Source organism: Rousettus aegyptiacus, unplaced genomic scaffold (genome assembly GCF_014176215.1).
Source record: "Rousettus aegyptiacus isolate mRouAeg1 unplaced genomic scaffold, mRouAeg1.p scaffold_m13_p_4, whole genome shotgun sequence".
In the NCBI taxonomy this organism is placed as follows: Eukaryota; Metazoa; Chordata; class Mammalia; order Chiroptera; family Pteropodidae; genus Rousettus; species Rousettus aegyptiacus.
Genome location: NW_023416307.1, coordinates 148,363,785 through 148,387,846, shown reverse-complemented (window position 1 = coordinate 148,387,846; position 24,062 = coordinate 148,363,785). Strand labels below are relative to the sequence as shown.

The 24,062-nt window shown below is 45.7% G+C and overlaps 1 protein-coding gene across 5 annotated transcripts in view; it reads right to left on the bottom strand.

Annotated features, from left to right (window-relative positions):
* CTDSPL (CTD small phosphatase like) overlaps positions 1–24,062 on the bottom strand; it is a 108,671-nt gene that overhangs the window by 44,592 nt on the left and 40,017 nt on the right. Inside the window, exon 1 of one of the 5 annotated variants that reach the window (XM_036219886.1) lies at positions 16,841–24,039. The exons of the other annotated variants lie outside the window; for them this stretch is intronic. Coding sequence (XP_036075779.1) covers positions 16,841–16,931 — 91 coding nt within the window. The 5' untranslated portion in view covers positions 16,932–24,039. Of the gene's footprint in view, positions 1–16,840; positions 24,040–24,062 lie in introns of those variants that run through there. 5 annotated transcript variants of the gene reach the window in all.

The following is a 24,062-nucleotide window of genomic DNA, read 5'->3' as shown; positions in this document are numbered from 1 at the left end:
ATTTAACAGCACATTAAAAGGATCATACTCTGTGACCAGTAGGATTTATCCCTGAGATGCGAGGATGGTTCAGCATACAAACATCAATCAATGTGATACACCACATTAGTAAAGTGAAAGATAAAAATCGCATGGTTATCAGCAGATTCTGAAAACACATTTGACAAAATTCAACACCCTTTCATGATAAAAACACTAAAAAAACTAGGGATAAAAAAAAATTACCTCAACATATGGGCTATCTTAAAAAACCCACAGTTAACATCATATTCAAAGTGAAAAACAGAAAGCTTCTCCTCTAAGAATAGGGAAAAAGCAAGGATGCCTACCCTCCCCGCTTCTCTTCAAAACAGTATCGGAAGTCCTAGCTAGAGCAATAAGGCAAGAAAAAGAAACAAAAGCATCCAAATTGAAATGGAATAAGTAAAATTATCTCAGTTTGCAGATGACATGATCTTATCTTTTTGTAAAATTCTAGTTGACACACGGCATTTTATTAGTTTTAGATGTACAACATAGTGATTAGACATTTATATAACTTACAAAGCACATGATCTTATCCATTGAAAACCCTAAAGATTTCACAAAAAAACTATTAAAACTAATTAAAGAATTCAGCCAAATTGCTGGAGACAAAATCAATGTACGAAAATCAGTTGCATTTCTATCCACTTACAATGAATAATCCAAAAAGGGAATTAAGAACACAACTGGATTGACAACCGCATTGAAAAGAATAAAATGCTTAGGAATAAACTTAATCATGGAGGTGAAAGGCCTGTATACCAAAAACTATAAAACTCCGCTAAAAGAAATTAAAAATACCCAAATAAACAGAAGAACAGCCTATGTTCATGGACTCGAAGGCTTAATGTCATTAAGATGCCCACATTATCTTAAGCCATACAAAGATTCAATGTAATCCCCATCAAAATCCCAAGGGCTTTTTTCTCTCCCAAAATATAAACAACTGTAGAATTTATATGGAACCACAAAGGACTTCTAATAGCTAAAACAATCTTGAGAAAGAAGAATCAACCTGCGGGCTTCACACTTTCTGACTTCAAAACACATTACGAAGCTATGAAACAGTATGGTACTAGCACAAAGACAGATATACGGACCAACGGAACAAGAGAGAGCTCAGAAATAAATCCACACACAAATGATCTTCAACAAGAGAGCCAAGACTGCACCATGGGGAAAGTACAGTCTCTTCAATAAACGGTGTTTCTGAAAACTAGATATCTACATGCAACATAATACAATTGGACCCTTATTTTACACCATATACAGAAATCAACAAACTGGATTATAGATTTAAACCTAGAACATAAAATTATAAAAGTCCTAAAAGAAAACATAGAGAAAGAGCTTCATAACATTGGTCTTGGCAATGATTTCTTGGATATGATACCAAAATTACAGGCAACAAGAGCAAAAATATACGAGTGGGGCAGCATCAAACTAAAAAGCTTCTGCACAGCCAAGGAAACAAAGTAAAAAGGCAGCGTACAGAACGAGAGAAACTATTTGCAAACCAAAAGGGGTTAATACCCAAAATACATAAGGAACTCCTACAACTCAACAGCAACAAAGTGATACAAAAAACAATCGCAAATAATCTGATTTAAAAAATGGGCAAAGGACTCAAATAGACATTTTTTCTCTTACAAATGTAAAACAAAGGTATATACAAAGATGCTCAACATCACTACTCATCAGAGAAGTACAAATCAAAACCCTAATGAGATATCACCTCATACCTTTAAGGACAACTATTACTAAAGCAAAACAAACAAAACAAAACAAAACAAAACAGAAAATAATAAGTGTTGGTGAGGATGTGGAGATTTTGGAACATTTGTGCAGTATTGGTGGTAATGTCAAATGGTATAGCCACTGTGGAAAACAATACGGAAATTCCTCGAAAAATCAACAATATCACAACCATATAAATAGCAATCCTGCTTCTTGGTATTTATCAAAATGAATTGAAAACGGGATCTCAAAACAGGATCTCAAAGAGGTATTTGCACTCCTATTTTCGCTGAAGCATTATTCATAACAATCGAGAGATGAAAGCAACGAAAATGTCCATCTGGGATGAACGGATAAAGAAAATGTGGTATATACATACAATGGAATATTATTCGGCCTTAAAAAACAAGAAAATATTGTCATATACTACATATGGATGAACCCTGAGAACATTGTGCTCATGAAATAGGCCAGAATACCATTTAAGTAGTTAAACTCATGTAAGCAGACAGCAGAATGATGGTTGCCAGGGGTGCGGAGGGGGAAATACAGAGTTGCTGGTCAAGGGGTACAGAGTTTGTCATTCAAGATGAAAAAGTTCTAGAGATCCAATGTATGACCATGTTTATATAGTTAACAACACTTAAAAGTTCATTAAGAGGGTAGATTTCATGCTGTATGTTTTTATTTTTCTGCACTGAAAAAAAAAATGGCTTCCTGTACTGTGCTGGTGGTTCACATGCTTGACATTATACAATCCTCACCTCACACAGGTATCATCACCCCCATTTCAGCAGCCAAGAAGGGAAGCAGCTAGACGTTGCCCCGAAATGCACAGCTACTAAGCTGTAGAATTGGAACTTGCATTCAGGTTGTTCGACTGCAAAGCCTATACTTTTCTGCCCAACACCTTTATGACTAATGCACCACGGGATATCCTTCCTACTCCCTCTGGCCTGCGAGCGACCCAAGGGTAGCGGTGGGGCTTTTCACTCCTGGCTTGCCACCACCATCACCTAATGGCACTGTAGGGAGTCTTTAGATAATGAATGCTTTTGCTCCTTATACTGGTCGACAAAACCCAAAATTCCATTAAAAACTATTATTGGGTCAAACTTCTCCCAGGGTATTTGATTAGAATTACTGGTTAAAGTAGCAAGCCAGTTTTATTTCTATATTGGTTCTGCAATGAAAAAGTAACCATATCTACATGCTGCCTTCCATCCAGTCATACCACATACTGGTTCAAAACTGAAAAAAGGAATAATCACCTTGAATGTCTCAGAGTCCTCAATAATCCTCCCCCAAGCACTGACATTTCCCTAGGCCAAAAACAGAACAAAAAAAGCTCACGTCTGTCAGTCAGTAAGTCTTCAAGTCCTATGTCAGTTTTGCCACGAATCGACTATGACCGTGTGTACATTACTGATCCCCAGAGTCTCTCTTCTCTATGAAGCAAGACCAGGATGTCTGGACTCCCTGTTATTCTGCCATGAGGGTTCCCCTGATCACAGGGCCCTCCCACACCGACCTGTCAGGCCAGCACCAGCTGTCAATGATGGGAACTGACATTCATCAGTCGGTCCCATAGATCCACCTAGGCCTTCACCTACCCTGGGTCCACACTGAGGTGTCTTGCAGGATTCTCTGATTTTCAGAGCTGGAGGGATCTCAGAGGTCACTGAAGTGGGTGGTTTCTAAAGGAGTGTCTGGGCTATAAATTCCAAGTAGGGGTCTTCTGAGAGTCCAGGGAGGTAGCTGCAACGCGGCTGCACAAACTCACACGAAAACACCTCGCTCTGCTGCTGCTGGGAGGATGCAGACCTATGCGGCTGGCGACAAGCGGTGGCCGTTTCTTACTTACAGCGTTGAATATGTACGTCTCAATAATGGAGAACAAAAATTCTTTCCCAATTTCTCTGCTAGCACTGATTCCTACCCCCTCTGCCCCTTTTTATGTGTCAGGAAGTGTTCTCGGTGCTGAAGAATAGAGCAGTGAATAAAACTTACGAAAGACCCTGCCCTCGTTGAACTTACATTCCAGCGGGAAGAGACAGACAATCAATCGATAAACACGTAAAATAGAGAGTATGCCAAATAGGGATAAGTAGTGCAAACCGAAGTGAATCAGGAAAGAGGCCCAACGATGATGTGTATGTGTTTAAACAGGGTATCTGGGGAGGACCACTAATAAAGTGACACCCGGGCAAAGGTCTGACGGAGGTGAGGGCGAGCCTTCTGCGGGGGGGCACTCTGGGCTCAGAGCACAGCAGGTGCAAATGCCCTCAGGTGGGGGGCATTCTCAGCATGCTCAAGAACAGAAAAAGGACCAGTAGGAGAGGAGGTCGGTGGTGAAGAGCAAGGTCGGGTAGGGCTTGCGGGCCCTTGGAAGCATTGGCTTTTCCTCTGATTGAGATGGGAAAGCTGTTGGAACAGTGCCATAGAAACAGCAGGCTTATGACAGAAATTAAATGAGGCCACTTAGGGCCTGAGTCAGGTCCCGCGCAGCCACCTCATCTGAGGTACACTCCTGGCTTAGGAGAACTATCAACCGTCTCAGGAAGGACGTGCACGACTGAGGTATCTTCTCCCCTTCTCCGTTCTGTTACCTACCCTGCACTGGCCTCACCCGGCACTCCTTCTGCAAGGCCTCCCCACCCTTACCTATCTGTCAGCACCTGCCCTGTTTCCAGGACCAGATAGATACCTACTGAGCAGGACCCAATGCAAAATGAAAACGCAGGACCCTTTGTTCACAAAGAATTTCAAGACAGAAACGACAGAACATTAGACCAAGGATAGGGGAGGGGAGGCCCGCTGTCGGCCCGGGATTACCAGCCCTGCTTATTCCTATTCTAACCAAGAAGGCAGAAGGCGGCAGGCCCTGGGAATACAGGCCCCACCCTCGCCAGCACAGCGCCCCCTGTAGGATAACAGCAGCCCTTGCTACACATTCTGCAAAGAGCTGAAGGACTCTGGGTGGGGAGGAGAAAGACAAGCCCAGGCACTAGTGCCGGGAAGGCAGCTTTTTACAGGACAAGGGCAGCTTCCAGGAGTGGGGAACCAGACACTAAAAGAGGGCTAAACTGGAAGGTCTCCTGAGCACGTACGGCGTCTGCACTGGGGGACAGTGACAGCGGTACATGATGCAGGCGACCCTCCACAGTGGTTGGCCAATGGCTTCCCCCGGGCAGGGCGGTCTCCCAGGGGAGCAGGGCTGCAGCTGAGCCCGGAAGGATGGACAGAGGCGATATGGAGGGACACTTAACGGGAGAAATGGAAAGTTACAAAGGCAAGTAAGTGGCCAGTGTTTGGGGGGGGCAACGAGGAGGCCAATTTGGCTGGCTGCAGAGGACGTCCCACCGGGTGAGACCAGAGCAGGGAGGGAGCTGAGCCTGAAGGCAGTGGGCACGTGTGGGGGTGTCAGTGACTGATCTGAGGAGAGACAGGGACAGGATGACAGCTGTGCTCCTGGAAGGTTTGTCCAGCAGCATATGAAGAACAGAGACAGCAGGCTCTGTCTCAGACCCTCATCTGAGCATGGGTCACACTGGTGGGGGCAGGGGCTGGAACCTATCAAAATCAGCGGGGCAGAGCCTTCCCACCTGGGCAGTGGGTCTGCACAGACGGACAAACACAGATGATTTCCAAGCAAGCAACAACAAATAAGAGAACTGCACATCCCGGAGACAAAGTTCCCTGGCAGGATGCCTCAAACCACGAGCAGCCCGCAGAATTCCTAATTTTAGAAACCAGACTGGAACTTGTCTCATCAAAATAAACCTGGCCCCAAATATTTACTTTTGTCGTCATTTTGCCGTTGTGGAGGCAGGAAGAGCAACATGTGCCACGGGATGCTTTACATGTCACCCCCCCTCCCCACCCCAGGATAATTCATCGGGGTGCCCTCTCTGGATCCCTTGGTGGACAGACTGGCACCGACGAGAGAAGGGAGCGTCCGAGGAGAAGTCAGTGCTTGGGTCTCTCGGCACTGTTTTTCGGTCTCTTGAACATCAGCTCCGGACTTCGAAACCCTTTCGAATTCCTTTATCGCATGGATAAACAAGACTTCCAGTTGTGGGACAGCAACCACAAGGGACAAAAGTACACACGGCAGGCCAAGGGAAATTTATTTTCATCCTATAAACAGGACACACAGTACTCTGTCTCTCTTTAGGGCACAAATCATGGAAACGGCATTAGTATGAATCATAATGAACTCTGAATTCTCAGCTCAAGCATTTTCGGACAAGGAAAAACCTCGTCTTGGACTAGTACGAATGCTACATGGCGAAGGGCCTGTTGTCCTTGTTCCCAGTTTTCGAATGTAGAACCTTTTCCCTGTTTTGTTTTAACAAGAAGGGTGAACTACAAGTTAATGCTTACCTCATTCTAAGTGAAACAGGCGTCGGCTCTCATTCATGTGGATGGCTGTTTTCAGATTAATTTTGAAAATTTTATTACATCACGTTTGTGTTGCTTCCTTCACACGACCATAGTTTTCCGAGAGCCTAAATGAGTGATTGAACACTTTTTGGATTTTATATTGGTTTGTAAGGGTGTTGCTTCATTAAAATAAAAGAGGGAAGCAAGACAAACTTATTTGTGTCAACTGGCAAACAGTTTAATAATTCAGATGGATACATGCACATTAAAATGTCACTGTCGACAGCCTGTCATATTTAGCTGTACAATTAGAATTCCCATAAGAGCATGACTTTATATAAAAAAAATGTTTTTGGTTATTTGTTCCTTAACCAGGAATTTTCTAGGGGGTAAAATACCTTTATAATTGGAAAAATATTAACAAAGAAACCTCTCTAGATAAAAATGCATACACCACATATTTCAAAATAAATACCGCACTTTGGGGACTTAACATGAAATAAAAAGTACTGTGTGATTCTTCCTACACAGAGTTCCACTCTGCCAAGCTCCGATATTTTAAGAACACTCTTGAACTACCAGTTGGGTGCCAGTCCTCCAGAAGTCTTCGCAGCATTTGCAGGGTTTCCCAAAAGCAGACCTCCAGAATCCTTCTTCCATTTGACTATTTCCATGTTGCTTCGAGAACACCAGAAATGCGCACACCGACTTCAGCTTTTCTTCCTGTATCCCCCACAGTCGTTTAGCTACCAGGCCCAGGCTCTTCCCTCCATCTGCTCAGCCATCATCCTGGCCCACGCCACCACCCCTCTCTTCCGGAGACCTTTGCAACAGTCTGACTGATGATAGGTCTCTCCTCACCCACTCTTTCAGAGTGATCTCTTCTCAGATGCAGGTGTGGTTAGGCCCCTTGCCGGCTTACAGCCCCTTGGAAGCCCTTCCTGCTTGGATGGGATTGTTGTAATGTTACATGACATAAGGTAGCCTGGGGAAGCCAAGGATGCTTTGTGAACTCACCCCTGACTGTCCACGATGGAAACACCGCCCTGGCTTGTCAAATACCCACAAGCTGGCATAGGTCTGCCAGGCCCAAGGGCTCTGAACCAGCATTGAGCTGGGGGGGCAGCCTTGGAGATACTCCTTACACACAAACACACACTTCAGTGCTTCAGGCCAGGAGGTGCAAGACCCCGACCAGCTGGTGAGCAAGCTGTGTTCACAAGCCTCACTTGCCAATCACTTGTTTGGCATCTAGGATACTATTTCCCATAAATATCATGTGATAAAGAGTGATAAGGTGCCCATGCTAGCTCATAAGGGCTGATTTATTTAACCCGTTAACTCAAAAGAGCCATATTCGCAAGAAAAAATGAAAAGAGTAGCAATCTATTTAGGATTTTTCTGGCACCAAATGTAAGGAAGTTTGCTAGTTTCTTTAATAAAACAACACCCTGATCCTCTGCCCTGAGCAGAGGAAGGAGAACCTCCCTGTGGGGTGCAGCAGCTGAAGTTCCTGGCCCAATGCCTGTCCTAAGACCCACTTTCACTTTGGGACTCCAACTGGTCAGTGCCGCCCTGGCTTCAGAGCACTCGGGCTCAGTCTGGGGACAGTCTCTGGCCACTGCAAGCCTCTGGTCTGAGGACAGCATTCAAGAATCAAACTCAGGAAAGTAACTTACAAGGGCGACTAGATGTGACTGCCCGCAGGCTCCTTGCCACAGGTAGACCATAGGCTGTGCCTGGCTACCTCTCCTCCCCCAAGCAGAGGTCTGCACTCCCCAAGACCTGGGGGAAGGTCCTTGAGCACACGTGAATTTGGCAGAGACAAGGCCTATGATAACAGAACACAAAGAGAAGAAACAGGACGTCTCTGCATGACCAGGAGTTGCAATGACAATTTTCTTACAGAAAGTGTGGCTCCTAGCACAGAGGTGAGGCCTCACGGACCCCCAGAAATCAAAACAGTTCTTTATCAGCACTGTTGTATACATTGTGTGTATGTGTGTGTGTGGGGGGGGGAGGGAACTGGGGGTGACAGAGATTAGAACTGTTTTATCACACCAACTATGTGCCAGGCACTGACTAGGCACTGAGAGATTAAAAAGAGTTAAATAAAGAAATGTTTCTGTCCTTGGGAAACACCCCAAACTGTTGGGGGGACAGATACACACCCGACTACCTATGACGCGGTCTCCAAACTTGGGGGCACTGACTATGACGCGCGTCACACATTCCCGGCAGAGCAGGCCCTGGACCCCGATGGCCTCTGGGGTTCTCTGTCCTGACTGTGGGAGGGACAGCACCAAGGGGCCCACTGACGTGCGGGTCAGCCGAGCGCAGCCGGAGGCGCCCCGCCTCACATGGGAGCGGCGGAAGGAATTCCAGACGGCATCCAGGCCCCGACATCTCCCTCAAGCACGGTGTTTAGCCAATTATTATTTTTTCGGGGAAAAAAACAGGCCTGTGCTGGCCACCTCCAGAAGCTGTTGTGAGAAAGAGGAAAAATAGGAAAGCGCTAGGACAGCTGTCCAGGGCTCAGGCCGAGGGGGGCTGTCCCTCTGTCCCTCCCGGCAGGTCACATCAGAGAGCTCTGGCTCAGACTCAAAGCCCTGGTGGTGGAGGGGAGCTGCGGCCGGGCCCGCAGGGCTGAGGGCAGCTGGGCCCATGGCGGGTGGTGGCATGGAAGAGATCAGAACTGGGCTGCACTATTAGGTCCCTTAAACCTAAGCGAGCTCATCAGACCAAAGCGTTTGCCCCATTGCACGCAGCAAGAGCGAGGTGCCGCGTTAAACCGCCTGGTCACCGAAAGCGCTGCAGGGCGCGGGCGAAGCGACGGGCTCTCCGAACCAGACGCGACCCTCCCCTCACGGAAGGTCGCTCTGGGAAAATACCACTCTGTAGGAGGACACTTCCCGGTTGGAAATGCCATCAGTGCCTGGCCCTTCGCCATCCGCAGACCCGACTGGGGAAGAGCTGGGGACTCCCACGCACCTCCTGCCAGGCCCCCCGCCAGGGCAGATGTTCCACAGCCTGGGGAAACACAGCCGATCTGAGGGGGAGCCAAGCTCCAGAACCACCAGCGGGGCCAACGCAGAGGAGGCGAAGGCCGCTTGCTTCCTTCCGAAGCAGTTCCGCCAGCTCCCGGCCCGGCCTCCAGCACCAGACATGACGGCTCTGGAGAGAGCGGCCCCGCCCCCACCGTGCTCAGCCTCAGCAGAAGCTGGTGCATGCCCAGGAACGGCCCATCTGCTGGGAGGAAGGTCTGAGCATCTCCCTTCTGGCAGCCAGACCAGTGCAGGCCCCATGACAGGGTGCTGTGGCACATCTGAGTGAAAGATCATGAATTTACATCTTTCATTCAGAAACTGGTCCTCACTACTGAGCTAAACACCTGCTGTCCTACAAAAAGGTTGAATAATGCCCCCCCCCCCCCCGCCACCCCCCAACCGCAGCCCAAGGACAGCCACATGTTGATCCCTGGAACCCGTGACTGTTACCGCTACAGCAAAGGGAACTTGCTGATTTAATTAAAACGAGGGATCCAGAGATGGGGAGATTATCCTGGATTACCCAGGCAGGCCCTACATGTGATCGCGAGGGTTCTTATAAAAGGGTGCAGAAGTAGGAAGCAGGAGATGGAACTAGAATTTGGAGCGATGAGAGGAAGAGGCCACCAGCTAAAGAATGCAGGGGCCTCCGGAAGCCAGACAACGTAAGGCAACAGATCCTCCCCTAGAGCCCCCAGAAGGAACCGGCCCGGGCATCACCTTGACTCTAACGCAGTGAGCGGGAATTGACTTCTAACTTCTAGAACCGTGGGAGACTAAATGAGTGTCTTTTAGCTCCAAGCAGAGACCGCGAGGAGGAATCACCCTCACGGCTTCCAGAACTCCCTATCCTCTGCACCCCCCCCACCCCCGACTGCGTCTGCCAGCTCCCCTCTGCAACTGTCCTGTGGGTGTCTCCACTTGGCTCACCACTGAGATGAAGGCGCTGTAACCCCAAATTCCTCCTGTATCCCCCAGGGCCCAGCCAAGAACAGCTAGCTCCTGGCACCCAGGAAGGATGCAGGCGACAGATGTGGATGGAGAACCCATTATCCTGAGGAAGGGGAGCCGTCGCCCCTCTTCCAAGCGGTCCCTGTTCACCCTTCCTCATCTACAGGCTCTTGTCTGCTAATTGACTCTCCAGCTCTCGAAAGTGCAGCCTCCCACCAACTCCTCAACCTCTCCAGGGCCTGGTTTTGAATCAGAAAATACCTACTGCCATTCAACAACCCCTCCTGGAACCTGCCCTCAATACCTGCCCCAACTATTTCCTATCCTGCTTTTCACATCATGGCTTCACTTTTAAAATAAAGATGGAGGTGAAAATATATTCAGAGAATCTTTCTTGTCATGTTAATTACCGACTTGAGGCAAAATTCCAATCCCGTTTCCCAGAGGTTTCCCAGAGCCTGAAGAAGCTCTACATTCCGTGTGGAGGAAACTGTTCCGAATGTTCGAAGTTGAGGGGTCCTGTCTTGGAGCAGCCCCCCTGAAAACGACAAGGGTCCTCTGCTGGTGAGACCCCTAAGTGTGCCTTCTCGAGTCACGGAGGCCAGAGTGAAGTGCCTCCTCTAGAAAAGTCCTGTTTTCAAACTTTAAAATAGAATGGGTATCCATTCTTAAAAAATTAATGCGTACAAGGACACCTAATATAAAACACTAAAAGCTGAGAGGAATTGCTGTGTGTGTGTGTGTGTGTGTGCACGCATGTGCACGTTTGAGGTTATAGGGATGTATCTGATCCAATCAGCCAAAGAGGGATTTTAGAACCACTGATATCACACATGACCTATTCTTTACATTTTGTATAATCTTTTAAATAATAAATATTCTTATGGACACAAAAATCCTATGTCGACGTAAGAAATGTCCAAACCTGTAGAGAATTTTTAAGGGGTTTACGTGAGCCCAACTGACGACAGCTGCCGGGAAGCAAAATCTCAGTGAATTAAGAAAATGCCCCAGAGAATGGCAGTTTTGTAGCTTATTTCGTACATGAGAATCAAAGGAGGAGACCGAAGGAGGGCCGCATGAAATCCTCTGGCGACAGAGTAAGGGGGTGGGAGAAGGCAAAGCAGGCGACGTGCTTCTTTTACACGGGTGAGCCCAGGAGGGTTAATAATGAACACGGCACAGGGATGGCACGTGGGGAACCAGGTGACCACGAGGGGTTCTGTGGTCTGTGCTTCGGTGCAGTGGGCTGTGCCCTAAAGGGGTCTGGGGAAAAGAGATTATTCCCACATTCCAAGGGCATGTTATCTTAGAAGCACAAAGACAACAGACAGGCTCATGTAAGGTAAAGACTGACCTTTGTCAAGAAAGTTGCAGGCCCAAGGTGTGAACCCACCATGACCCTCTTTGAGCTAGGAACTTTTATGTGTAGGCCATCTTATGTGGTTAATTTTGGTCTCTGGGTTTGTAAGGCCCACCATGCAGGCCTCCTCTGAGCTGGTCAGGTTTAGGATGTGGCCCCATTTTCATCCACACCTATTACAATAAAAAATATTCTTGCTACTCTCACAATGTCCCTTAGTGTTCTACTCTTATCATGTTATAGGGGGGCCTATTTCTCCTTCTGGAATGGAAGGTCCTTGAGGGCAAGGAATAGTGTTTTCTTCAAGATTCTGACCAAGCTAATAGCAGAGGGCCCAGATCACATATAATTCTTAATGTCTGCTGAGTGAATGACTCAAATTGTTTTCACATTCCAGGCACTGTCTTTTATTTAAGACCCTATGTATCCAATGCCAAAAGACAAACAAAAACAACTCTACCACAATGAAAGAATGCAATTTCTTAGCGTCACCATAAAGCACTGTAAGTTTTGGTCCATCCAGTTTGTGATCACATTAGATCAAGCAAACATGTGATCGGAGAACTATTAAGAGAACTGAGTGACAAGAAAACAACATGATTGATTAGAAGGACAGACTGAAATTATAGTTCGCTAGCAATGCAAGAACCAGACGACATTCGTAGGGAGAGGGAGGCCACGTTTATTGGTTAGAGGGCTCCAAGAAATGCATTAGATGCAAGAAGGCTTGGGAAATCGTCCACATCTGTCCCTGAAGGCAGTGAGCCAATCTGGGAGCAGGTACATGGAGTGAAGAAAAGACCAAGCATGGCACAAGGGGCCTCAAGGACCCCCAGCTAGGCTGAGCAGGCGCAGGGACTTCCAAAGCTGGCAATGGCCTTGGCTTGATGAGGCAAGCAATGGGGGCAGGGTGGGCAGGGTGGAAGGGGTTCTAAAAAATTAGACTTCGAGCAATGCCCTAATAACCAGGCGGATTTTTGAGTTCCTTAATAAAGGCGCAGAGAAATGAAGTGTCCTGCCTAACGTGAGGGGTGGTTAGAGGGAGATAGTGACTAACTTAGATCTCTAGGCCCTGAGGTCTGTTCTCCTATTCAATGCGACAAGTATGCATGCAACTGAGTACATCCGGCATAGGTCCCTTCAGGAGCATCCTCCCGCATGCTTCGTTTCCTCCCTCCCCCTGCCTCTGTTTCTGCTCCCTATCTCTGTTCACTTAGTACTTTCCCCAAGGCCTTCTTCTAACCCTTTTCTTACCTTTTAAGGCCCTGGTCCATGAAACTTTCTGAAATTCTTTCCTAAAGACTCCAACCCACATGTCTCTTTCCTAATTCCTACTCTGCCTCTGGGCGCTTGGCTCATCTAGCTCTTTTCTCGAATGTCTGCTGTTAAACACAATAGCACTGAATTTTATACTGTGCTCACTCGTGTCTTATTCAACGCTACACGCCCACTGCGTGGACACTCAAATGAAGGTTGAACAAACGAAAAAATGAAGGTGTCATCCCTTACAGTTTGTCTCGGGCTGAGTACAAGAGCTGCCTTTTAGCGCAAGACACTTTCTTTATACTCCTTTGAAAGTTCTAAGTAAAAATTTGATGACTGAGTAACACTGTGTACTAAATAGAAACATTTACTAATAAAACTATATCAGGTACACTGTGGTCTGGCATTTGCTGTTAAGGCTACATATCTAACTCGATGACATCAACCTAATAAAGTCTAAGTTTATTCATCTATATTGGGACATAATTTAGGACAATTTATCAGCAATTTTCTAAGTAATTACAATGAAAGTGTCTAACGCTTTAGAGTACGAGATGTGCCATAAATATAAACGTATACGAATGCTTTCTTACATTTCCTTTGCATATAAACCAGAGTGGAAAATTCACGTTGAACGAGTACTGTTATTCATACTGTTCTAAGCTCTACCTTGTAAGCTATGGGAGGTTAACTATGAACATGTATCTTCTCCGCCGTTGGACTATGAGCTCCCGAGGAAAGGGACTGAGTCCCTGGTCTATCCCTCGGGCCTTTGTCCTTCCCTTTGCTGTGCCCCTGCCCTCTTCACCCAGGCACAGGACCTTGGTGCTCAGTAAGTGTCTGCTGAACGAAGGAATGTATGCATTGCCCAGTCAAGTAACCGTTCCGTCCTTTTCCCTTACAAAGCAATGGGCATCATCAGTACAGGGGCACTGGGAACCTATGTTGCCTAGGGAACTCGAGAGATGCGATGAAGTTGGCATGTCAAGAGTTACGGCGTGTCAGTGGGGTAGAAAGGAGCAGGATACTTAGGTACACCCGAACTTTGCCTGTGACTTGTGGCACCCAAAATGTTGATGCCTCCTCTCTGGGCCTCAGTTTCTCTGACTCTGATCTCATCTAGCACCGCCTGTTCTGGCATTCCTGTAGGATAGTTATGTAGAGCCAATGAGGTGGTTTATGGGAAAGTGCTCTGTGTACTATTAAGCACTGTCTTAGTTTCCTAGGGCTGCCATATCAAAGTACTACGAGTTGGCTGGCTTAAAATAACTGAAATTTATTGTCTCACAGTTCTAAAGGCTAGAAGTCTGAAACCGAGGTATTGGCAGGGCCAGGCATCCTCTGAAACTTGTAGAGAGAATCCTTTGCCTCTTTAGCTTCTGGAGTTTGCTGACAGTCCTCGGCTCTCCTTGGCTTGTACATGCAACACTCCAATGTCTGCCTCCATCATCACATGGCCATCTTCTCTCTGTGTGACTCTGTCTCTGTGTCTCTTCCCCTCTTCTTATGAGGACAGGAGTCACGATGGGTTAAAGGACCACTCTTCTCCACTATGATCTTATCTTAAGTAATTACAACGGTAATGGCCCTATTTCCAAATAAAGTCCTATTCTGAGGTACTGGAGGTTAGGACTTCAACGTGTCTATTTGTAGGACACAATTTAATCCACAGCAAGCACCATGTGAATAAAAGCACCACATTTAAAAACCAGCGAAATAAAGACAGGCTAGGTAATTCAGAGTATCCCTTCTACTGAGAACAATGAGAAAAGCTGGAAAAATATTTTAAAAATTCTGCTTGAAGTTACGGAGTATTAGCAGGCAATGAAGAATAACAGAGCCAAGATTCAGGAGAAGAGAGGAATCCAGAGAGGCAAGCCTGGCATTTGGGGACACTCTTCCTCTGAAGATGCCTGCCACTTGTGGAAGAGCTGGCTAAGAGGCTAAAAGGTTGAGCTGCCCTTTGGACAGGGGAAACCAAAGCTGGAGCCCCATTTCACAAGTGCTATACCCTAAGTGTCAAGGTGAAGCTCAAGCGACTGGTTCTCACAGGTACAGAAGCCCTCCAAGCCCCGGAACTGGGTGACAGTGATAACAGATTGCTGGCACTCCAGACCCTGCCAGGACCAAATATAAATTCTCCCTGAAGGAAGATAAAATCACCCAAGGCCTCAAGTTAAGTTTTCACCTATGATGTCTTACACTCAATCAAAGGGAAATGAGTATGTGAAGATATAACACGATATGAATGGAATTCAAGTAAAACAAAGGGCAATAGAAACAGACTCACGAAGGCTAAAAATAAAGGTGTTATCAGATACAGAATTAAAAACAAAACAAAACTATGTTCAAGAGTTAAAAGATAAAACTGGAAAGTTTATCAGAATACTAGAAACAAAACAAAACCAAAAGAACACACAGAAATCCTGAAACGAAAATAAAATAGCTGAAATTAAGAATTCGATGGGCGGGTTTAACAACAGCTTAAATGCGGTTTGAAGAGAAAATCAGTGAACTAAATAATGGGTCCAAAGAAAATACCTATTTGGAAACTCAGAGAGACTAAAAGGTAGAAAATAAAGATGAGGGAATTTCTCTGTATCTTCTCAAACCTCCTTCTCATCTCAGCTAAAATTCTACCACGCCCTCTAGCCAAGGCTAGCTTGTGACAATACTGTGTTTGTCGCAACTTAATTCTGTCCCTCTCCATTGGCATTTTAATTTACAAACAAGCAAGCAAGCACACCACTTCTTTTGCCTAGGTTTTATAAAACAAGTAATACTGGTAATTAACAGAAGAAAGTAAACTTAAAAAAAGAGAAGAATAAAAATAAGAGGGAAAGAGGTACACGGAATGCAACAGAAAGGACTAATAGGCGATTATAGTCACATGAGAAGAGGCTGAGAATTGAGCGGAAGAAGTAACGGCCAAGAATTTTTCAAAGCTGAAGAAAGACAGCAAACACAGATCCAAAATTCTAAATGGGTGAACCCCACACAGGATAAATACAAAGAAAACTATACCTAGACCCATCACAGTAAACTGCCGTGCACCAAAGATAAGTGGAAATCTTACGAGCAGCCAGAGGGGGAAAAAAAGACAGACTATTATAAAAAAAAAAAAAAAAAAGAGTAACAATAGAATTGACAGATAATTTCTTAATGAAAATACTGGAAGCCGAAATATGCTGGGATATTGTCAAAGTACTGAAAGAAAATAGCCGAATGTTTAAAAAACAAAAAACATGAATGAACACCCATCTTACATAACTCCTTCCGGAGAACAAAAGCAATGGTACCTCCCAATTCATTTTGTGAGACTGAGTGAGCCATGTCGAAGACATCACAAGGAGTAAAATTATAGGTACTCCTTGTCATGAGCACGGATGTAAAAATCCTGGACAAACTATGAGGAGAATGAATCCAGCAATATATAAAAGCGATAATATAATACATCGCAAGCAAGTGGGTTTAATGCAGGAATGCAACTCAACATAGTATCAAAATAAAGGGGAACATCATATCAAGGGATTCAGAAAAATAATTTGATGAAATTCAATCTCCATTTATGATAAAAACTCCTTGCAAACTAGGACTAGATAGGGACTTCCTGTATTTGATAAAGGGTATTTATAAATATCTATAGCACTCATTATACCTAATGATGAAATGCTGATAGCTTCCTGCTGATATCAAGGACAAAACACGGAGGCCTGAATCACCACCTCCGTTAAACATCGTAGTGGAAAAAAGAGGCATGGGCCGGGGGGGAACTCACTTACAGATATTTCGATTTTGTGCACAGAAAATCCAAAAGAATCTTTGTACAAATTTCTAGAATAGCTAATTAGTTGGGAAATACAAGGTGAGTCTGGAAAAACCTCTTGTATTTCTAGACACTAAGAATAAACACTTCGAAATGGAAAAAAAAAATTGTTACGATTTACACTGATATCCAAATGTGAATTATCTGGGAATAAATAGAAAGATATGCAACACCTGAATGCAGAAAATTCCAACCTATTATTTGGAGAAAATTTCCAAGTCCATAAAAAATGGAAGGACATACCATGTTCATGGTTTTGAAGATTCAACTTTGTGAAGATGTCAGTTCTCCCCAAACAGGTCCAGAAAGCCCATGCAATTTCAGTGAAAACCATAGGAGCTTTTGTTTGCTCATTTTGTGGAAACTGGAAACAGATAAGCTGATTTTAAGTGTCACGTGGAAATGCAAAGGGCCCATAACAGACTTGCTCCACTGGATACTGAAACTTATAGAGCAAGAGTGAGTGTAACTTTTGGGGAAAACAAACAAAAAAAAAGACAAATAAACCAATGTCATGAAATAGCCTGGAAACAGTCTCAGGCGAACATATGTTCATACACAGAGAGACCAGTGTTGTTAGATTTCTGGAGCAGCAGGCTTATGCTCTGTATTTCCTGATTTCCAATTCTGGACCAGTCCTCAGTAAGGCTCTTCCCCTATCTGGACTTCGGTTTCTTCATCAACGACATCTATAATATGGACTAGGTTACACGATTCTGATTTGAAATAAAAATAATCAGAATAATAAGCTTTTGCAGTTTACAGGGTCTCCCCAGTTCTCACTTCCACCTGAAAGCAAGATAATCTTCCAAGATGCCGTTCCCCCTCTGCCTTCTGGGGAAAAGGCAAAGCAGGGACTTATGCCCTGTGTCTTACCACCTACAGATTTTAGTATAAAATATGGCAGACACTCTGAGGATAAAGGGTACAGACTGCTGAGTTTTGCACTGTTTCTCATTTCGGAGGCATCCACCACAAGGTAGCGTATGAATCAGGTAGACCTTGGTTTCAAAATACTATTTGTCATTTACATGTCTATCAAGTTTCCAATCAAACTATATTTCAGCTCTCTGAGCCTGAGTTATCCTCATCTGTGAAAGGGGAGTTCTTGTGAAGATTAAACTGAATAATGCTTGTAAAGCACTTAGGACAGGGTCTAGCACACAGTAAGCATTTAGAAAGTGAAAGCTACGGTAATGGGTGAAGACAGAATAACGGAAATAATAAACCAGACCTGTGAGGGTTTATCACAGTGTGTGGTTAATGTTTAATAAATATTTGTGGAATGGGGAAGTTACTAATTTACCAGGCTTTCACAAATCCTTGTTTAGAGTGTCAGACTTGTTTTGAAATAACTGGATTCCTAATATGTTGCTGCCTTCCATTATATTACGGAAGGCTGGGCTCTCTCTCGTGGCGCCAATACCACCCCTGTCGCCCCCTCCGCCACCCACACACATGCACACTGGGCCTCAGCTCACATCTTTTCTCTTCTTTCCATCCTACACATACAGGGCCCCCTCTGCCTTGTGTGGTCAACTTGTGCCTGGGTATCCTGCAACCCGGCCGAAACCCAGTTGATTTACTGAAGGTCTACGTCACCAAGAAACTCCTAATACAAAATGGCCTATAAAGGAACGATTTCAACACCAACCCAGAGGCTGGGTATTACAAGGCCCTATTCCAGAAGTTACACCTGAGGCCTGAAACATCTGTCTGGAAGGGAGAGGTGGCCTCGGGCTCCTCCAGGGGGAGCTGCAACACTCTGTCCTCCCCTGCTAGGACGTCACAGGACTCCTGGCTACCCCACCATAGGGGAGTGTGTTAAGTCCCCCTCCCATCCCTAAGATACCACAAACCAAGGTGCTTTTAAATAGATGAATGTGGTAATTAATGGAGGTGGCTTTCCCAATGACCGTTTTTGACTTGTGAGCACATCAGAATCCCGTCCTTCCCTCTCCCTATAGGGAGATTGACACCTGCCACCGGGGTGTTTGGACAGCTTCCTGATTCTCGGGGCTCCTCCTCCTCTCGCCGTTCCCAGTATGAGAATCTGAAACTTGCTTGGAAATCCATTAAAACGTTTAAGAAAACATTTTCCTCCAACATTATTTTCTTCCTGTTATTTACCAAAGGTTCCCCTTGTTGGATGTTTGGTGGAAGGAGAGTGTCAAATAGTTGGTCTGCACCCCAGACAAGGACGACTTCACCGTTCCTCCAACCTTCAGCCTTCTCTGTTCTAGCTACACAGCTCTACCGCCCTTGAGGCCCCAGATCGTGTTGGCTCTTCCCTGAATTCGATCCCCGTTCTCGCTGAGTCACAACATGGAAGTCATCCCACGGTTTGCAAAGCAAATTGTCACCAAAAGTGTGCGATCGCCCCCAATCGGTAAAACCCAAAGAGTACTACACTCTGCCTTAGTATCAGTCACCTCGTAAAGCACGCTAAGGAAAAGTGACCCCGGCAGCCACCACAATCACATCCAGGGCTCGTCCATCGCTTTGCTTTCCTGAATCCAGCAATAAACTGAGTCAGTCTTCTATGATACACTGTTTTTGAAAGAAGCACGGGCATTAAGTGATTTAAATGACCTGCCTACATGCTCACTGTAAGCTCTGCATCTATCCGAGCATCCTTGAAAGATACAGGACAACATCATCATCTAACGAAGCCCTGTGTACATACAGCAGGGCAGAGGTTGGGAATTTGCACACAGGCAGGAGCCTCGACCTTGGACCCACTGGACCTTGAAGCGCTGTGACCCACAGGCTCACCTCCCCCAGACATCAGGGCCCACATTCGCATGTGATGAGCTCACACCTCTCACACTGGCCCCGGGCCCCCACCCTGTGGAATGGAGCATTTTGGCCTCTGTGGTTTTCTCTGGCATGAAGGACATCTATTTCAGCATCAAGTGAACTTTCTTTATGAGAATATGAGTTTTAAGAATCAAAGCCAATAAAAATAAAACATTTATTACAGTTTACAACTAATTTTTAGGAACATATGTACTATACTCTCAACACATAGTCTTCATAAATATTATCTACTTGTAATGAACTGAGCTATTTCACCAAATTACCTTTAAATTGAATTTCCAGATCTCTGATGAAAATGTAGCCCAGCCTCTGAGAATCGTAGATACAAACAGAGTTTACAAAGTAATATCTTCAGAACTTATGCTACATTGTGTGGTTACTGTACGGCCTAGAATTCTGTTAATACTTCACTCAGATCACCTCATTTAAACCTCACAACAACCCTAACAGGTAGTTACTATTATTCTCCCATTTTATGGATGAGGAAACTGAAGCATAGAGAGGTTTTTACCTGCCCAAAGTCACAGAGCTAATAAGTGGCAGAGCTGCCTGCCGTCAGGCAGTCTGGCTCCATTGCTCTTGAGTTAACCATTCTTCCCAGAATGTGAAGAGAATGGCAATGTGTGATCCATTCACTTTGTGGGAAATCAAAGTTTAATGTTTAATCGGCATATGTTTAAAATCCATTAGCATTACCTCTAGGGCACCACAATCCTGAATTCTAAGTAATGGCGACTTGCGGTCCCTACCTTCATTCCCTCCCCACTCGGTGTCACGGCCCTGGCTCAAGGTCACACAGCCCGGTGGTCACCATCGCGTTCAGAGTCGTTAGTGGAAAGGGCCTGACCTTCTTGCTGCAGGATGAGTTAAGACGACTGAGGTGACCCACCCAGGACTATTTCTCTCCCTCCTGCTGCTAAAAGAAGGACACCACACCAGGAAAAACAGGAAGCTGGTCACCAGATACGGCAGAACAACAACTCCACTGTTGGGAGCGACTGGCAGGCAGCACAGCCAGCCACTGCCGTGTTCCTGGGCCTCCCGCCTGGAAGGAAGCAGCCGGCCCCAGGGGAGTGCTGGGCGTGCCACAGGCAGCCCGGGGTGAGCGCTGAGGCTTGCTCCTCCTAACAGGTCACTCAGCCGCGGGGCAGCCCGCTCCGCCCCAGGACACAGAGTGTGTGTGTGTGTGTGTGGGGGGGGGGGGTGGTGGAAAAGATCCATGTTTACGGGCACCACCTGCCAGTGTTTGTTCACAATCCCAGTCCCATACCTGGAAGGCGGGTCATAATTTCCATGGCATAAATGAAGGCTGTGAGGCTCAGAGGGCTTGACTGATTTGTTCGGACAGGACGGACCGGGCAGGGGTTGGAACCCGGCTTTGTCTACCTTCGAAGCCCTCAATTCGATGCACTGTTCATCATGCTGTGCTGTTAACATTTCTTTCTCAAATTTAACCAACAGGGTATCTTGATTTTTTTTAGACCGAAAATCAAAATCAAAAACAAAAACCACCAATGAATCAGTATTGGTTTCTTTAAAGAAAAATATTTTATGCGAAATTTTGAAAAACTTTAAAAAATAAACAAAATAGTTACGGAATTATGACAAAGACTAAATACCAACATTGGGTAAAGGCTGTATACGAACTAAAAAGAAAAACCCAAGACCATCCTCGATTAGTACTATAAACAGAAATACTAATCTCTAAAATATTTAGAAAAAATTTCAACCTCACTATTAATCCAAAAATGCACAAATAAAAACAATGTATGTTAGCTATTAAACTGGCAATTAAGAATTTATAGAACACAAGGTTGGTATAAGAACATACTACTGCTGGAAGTATAAATTGCTACTATCCTTTTGGAAAGCAATTCAGTAATTTGTACCAAGAGTTATAGAAGCTTTTGTACACTCCTTCACCCAGTAATTCCATTTCCTGAGTCTATCCTAAGGGATTAATTTAAAATATGAAAAAGTTATATGCAGCATGGATACTTTCTCTTCTGCATGACTTATAAGCGGGGGATGAGTGGAAAGCAGCCTAAATGTCATTTCTAATAAGTACTGGTATATTTAGTCAACAAAGCATTACTCAGTCATTAAAACTGACTGTGACAGTCTATGTACCAAGATGGAAAAAATACTGTTAAATGCAATATTAAGGAAAGAATGACTGGAGTAAGGTTGTGACAATGTGATTTATGCAAAATGTGATTATGTGAACCTGTGACATCGCTTGCGCAAAAAAAATTTACCCATTGCAAGAGACTAAGAGGAAATCACACCAAAGAAAGAAAAGAGGGTCTGTTGTTCAAAATATTTTACGCAGGCTCTTCTGATAGGTTCGCATGCAGTTGCCATCTCTTCTACCTTCCATTGGGCATTTTCTGTTTGTTTGTTTTTTAACGAAAGAGAGCCACCTTTGGAATGCTCTTGCCTGCTGTGACGGCCACGGCTTCACTCGGTGGCACCACCACGGGCGGCTGGCCGCATCCCTTCTTTCGGGTGGTTTTCTGCTGTGTTTGTGGTCTTACTCGAGGAAAGTTACTTTTGTTTCATGAACCACTTGCGGTTTAGGGGCGACACTGAAACTTAAGGTGAAAGCTCTTTTAGGTTTCTTTTAAAACACCTAAAAGAAAAAGAAAAGCCGAGGACTTTGTTCCGTTTGTTTTGCACCTCGGGAGCACAGGGTCGCATTTACCACGTGTAACAGTTCCCAGCGCGTGGTTCGCACTGTCTGGACAAAAGCCTTGTTTGCATGCTGTCATTGCCTTTTATACCTTTAGGCCGCTTCCATGTCCCTCACCCCACAGGCAAACTTTCTAATGTGCTTGAGGTGCATCTATGCTTGCAAGAGTGCTCGCAAAATGCGCAAAGGGTTTTTTCCTGGGCGCCGAGTTTTTTAACTTCTGGAAATACTAGTCTGTGCATCTCATTCTCATCTTTCCCACTAAGCACTATATTCTTAAGATTCACTCACATTGCTATGTGCACAGTTCTTCACTGCCTTGTGATAAATACAATGAAGCATGTGTCCCCCAGGGCATTTAATGCCTTGTACGCTCCTCGCCTGTCACTCCCCGGCCCTCCCTTTTCTCTCTCCTCAACTCGCTCACTTGTCCTGCACACGTGCTGCACGTGGACTGGACGCACAGCATCAACAGTGTCCAGTGAGTACGATTAAAGTTCTCCAAGTCCCTTTATTTTCTTAAAGAGAAAGTTGTACTCGAGAAACATAGCTTTCAAGAACGCATTTTTCTTGTATGCCAAGAAGTCTCTGTGATAACTTTAATACAACAGTGTTGAAATAAAACAATTATACTCTTAACTCCCTCATCCTCTCCTAGACCTATTTTGAAGCGGCTGCTTTTAGAAGGGCCATACGTGACCACCTAAGACCATCGAGGCTAGGACTCGAATTCCAGAGATGTTAGAAGGCTACAATGGCTGTTTGATGACCCGATTCTGTAATCTGGGATCTCTGAGGTCAAGCTTTGATTCTGAAATTGACGCTCTGGGAGCCATGTATGTCTCAGCAAGTGCACACAGCAGGAGAGAGACAAAGGAAGCAGGTTTTTAGTGGGGACAGAGGCAGGAGTAACGTCCCCACTGGGCTGCGTGCCCTGCCTGTGACCCCTACCACAGTCAAAGCTGTCTACTGACCGCAACTCTCTTCAGTCCTGCACTTTATGTTCAACCATGTGGCTTCACACAGACTCCTTCCTTTGTACCTCATAACAAGAACGTGTGGGCCAGGGTAGGTGCAGTCAGCTGTGGGTTAGGAGGGGAAAAGTTAATGCTCGGAGGGTGAAGTGATTTACTCAACGTCAAGTCAGAGAGGCAGAAAGGGGTGAGAACAACAGTCCGGCCTCAGCCGGTGGGGTCATCCCTTGCTCCTTCCCCTGCACCACGGTGAGACGGCACACCTGTGTACCCTTTAGAAACCAGGGCTCGAACATTCTACGCCAACCAAGACACCAGTGATTCTTGTCCTAGTGACTCTGCTCTAGAGATCATATTTCTCCCAGTCCCTCCCTCCTTGCCTCCTTCCCTCCCTCCCATGATCCTGGTGAACCATGCATGGAGGCACTCGTGAAAAATGGGAGCCCTGAAAAACGAGCTCTTCCCCTACTTGCAGGCATCTTTTTTTTTGGAGCTGGAAAGGATGTTAGAAACTGTATCCGCTGTTCTGGCAAGAAACAGATGGCACTCTCAAACTGGGTGATTTGAGGAGTGTTTAATAAAGGGACCATTTACGGAGGGGCGGGGAGGCGGTAGGGGAAGCAAGGCACAGTGTTCTGGGGCCGGTGGCAGTGTAACGTTTACGCCCCTAGGACCAAAGGGGTGAAGGAAGAGAGGCTGCTGGAACCCGAGGAAGACTGCCCTGGGGAGAGGGCTGCCTGCCAGGAGCCCGGACCCGCTGATGCCACAGGGAGGAGCCCGGAGACTCAGTATTTGGGCTTTGCTCTCCTTCCCTCCCAAATCCCGACGTGCTCCTATTGCGCAAAGACGACAAGAGAAGGCCAGGATGGAAGGGAGCCCGTTCACGTAGCCCCCACTGGTCAGCTTGTAGAGCACAGGGAGGGTGGGGAAGGGTGGAGAGCGGATCTGGAGGGGCAAACAGAAAACATGCAGCCTCACA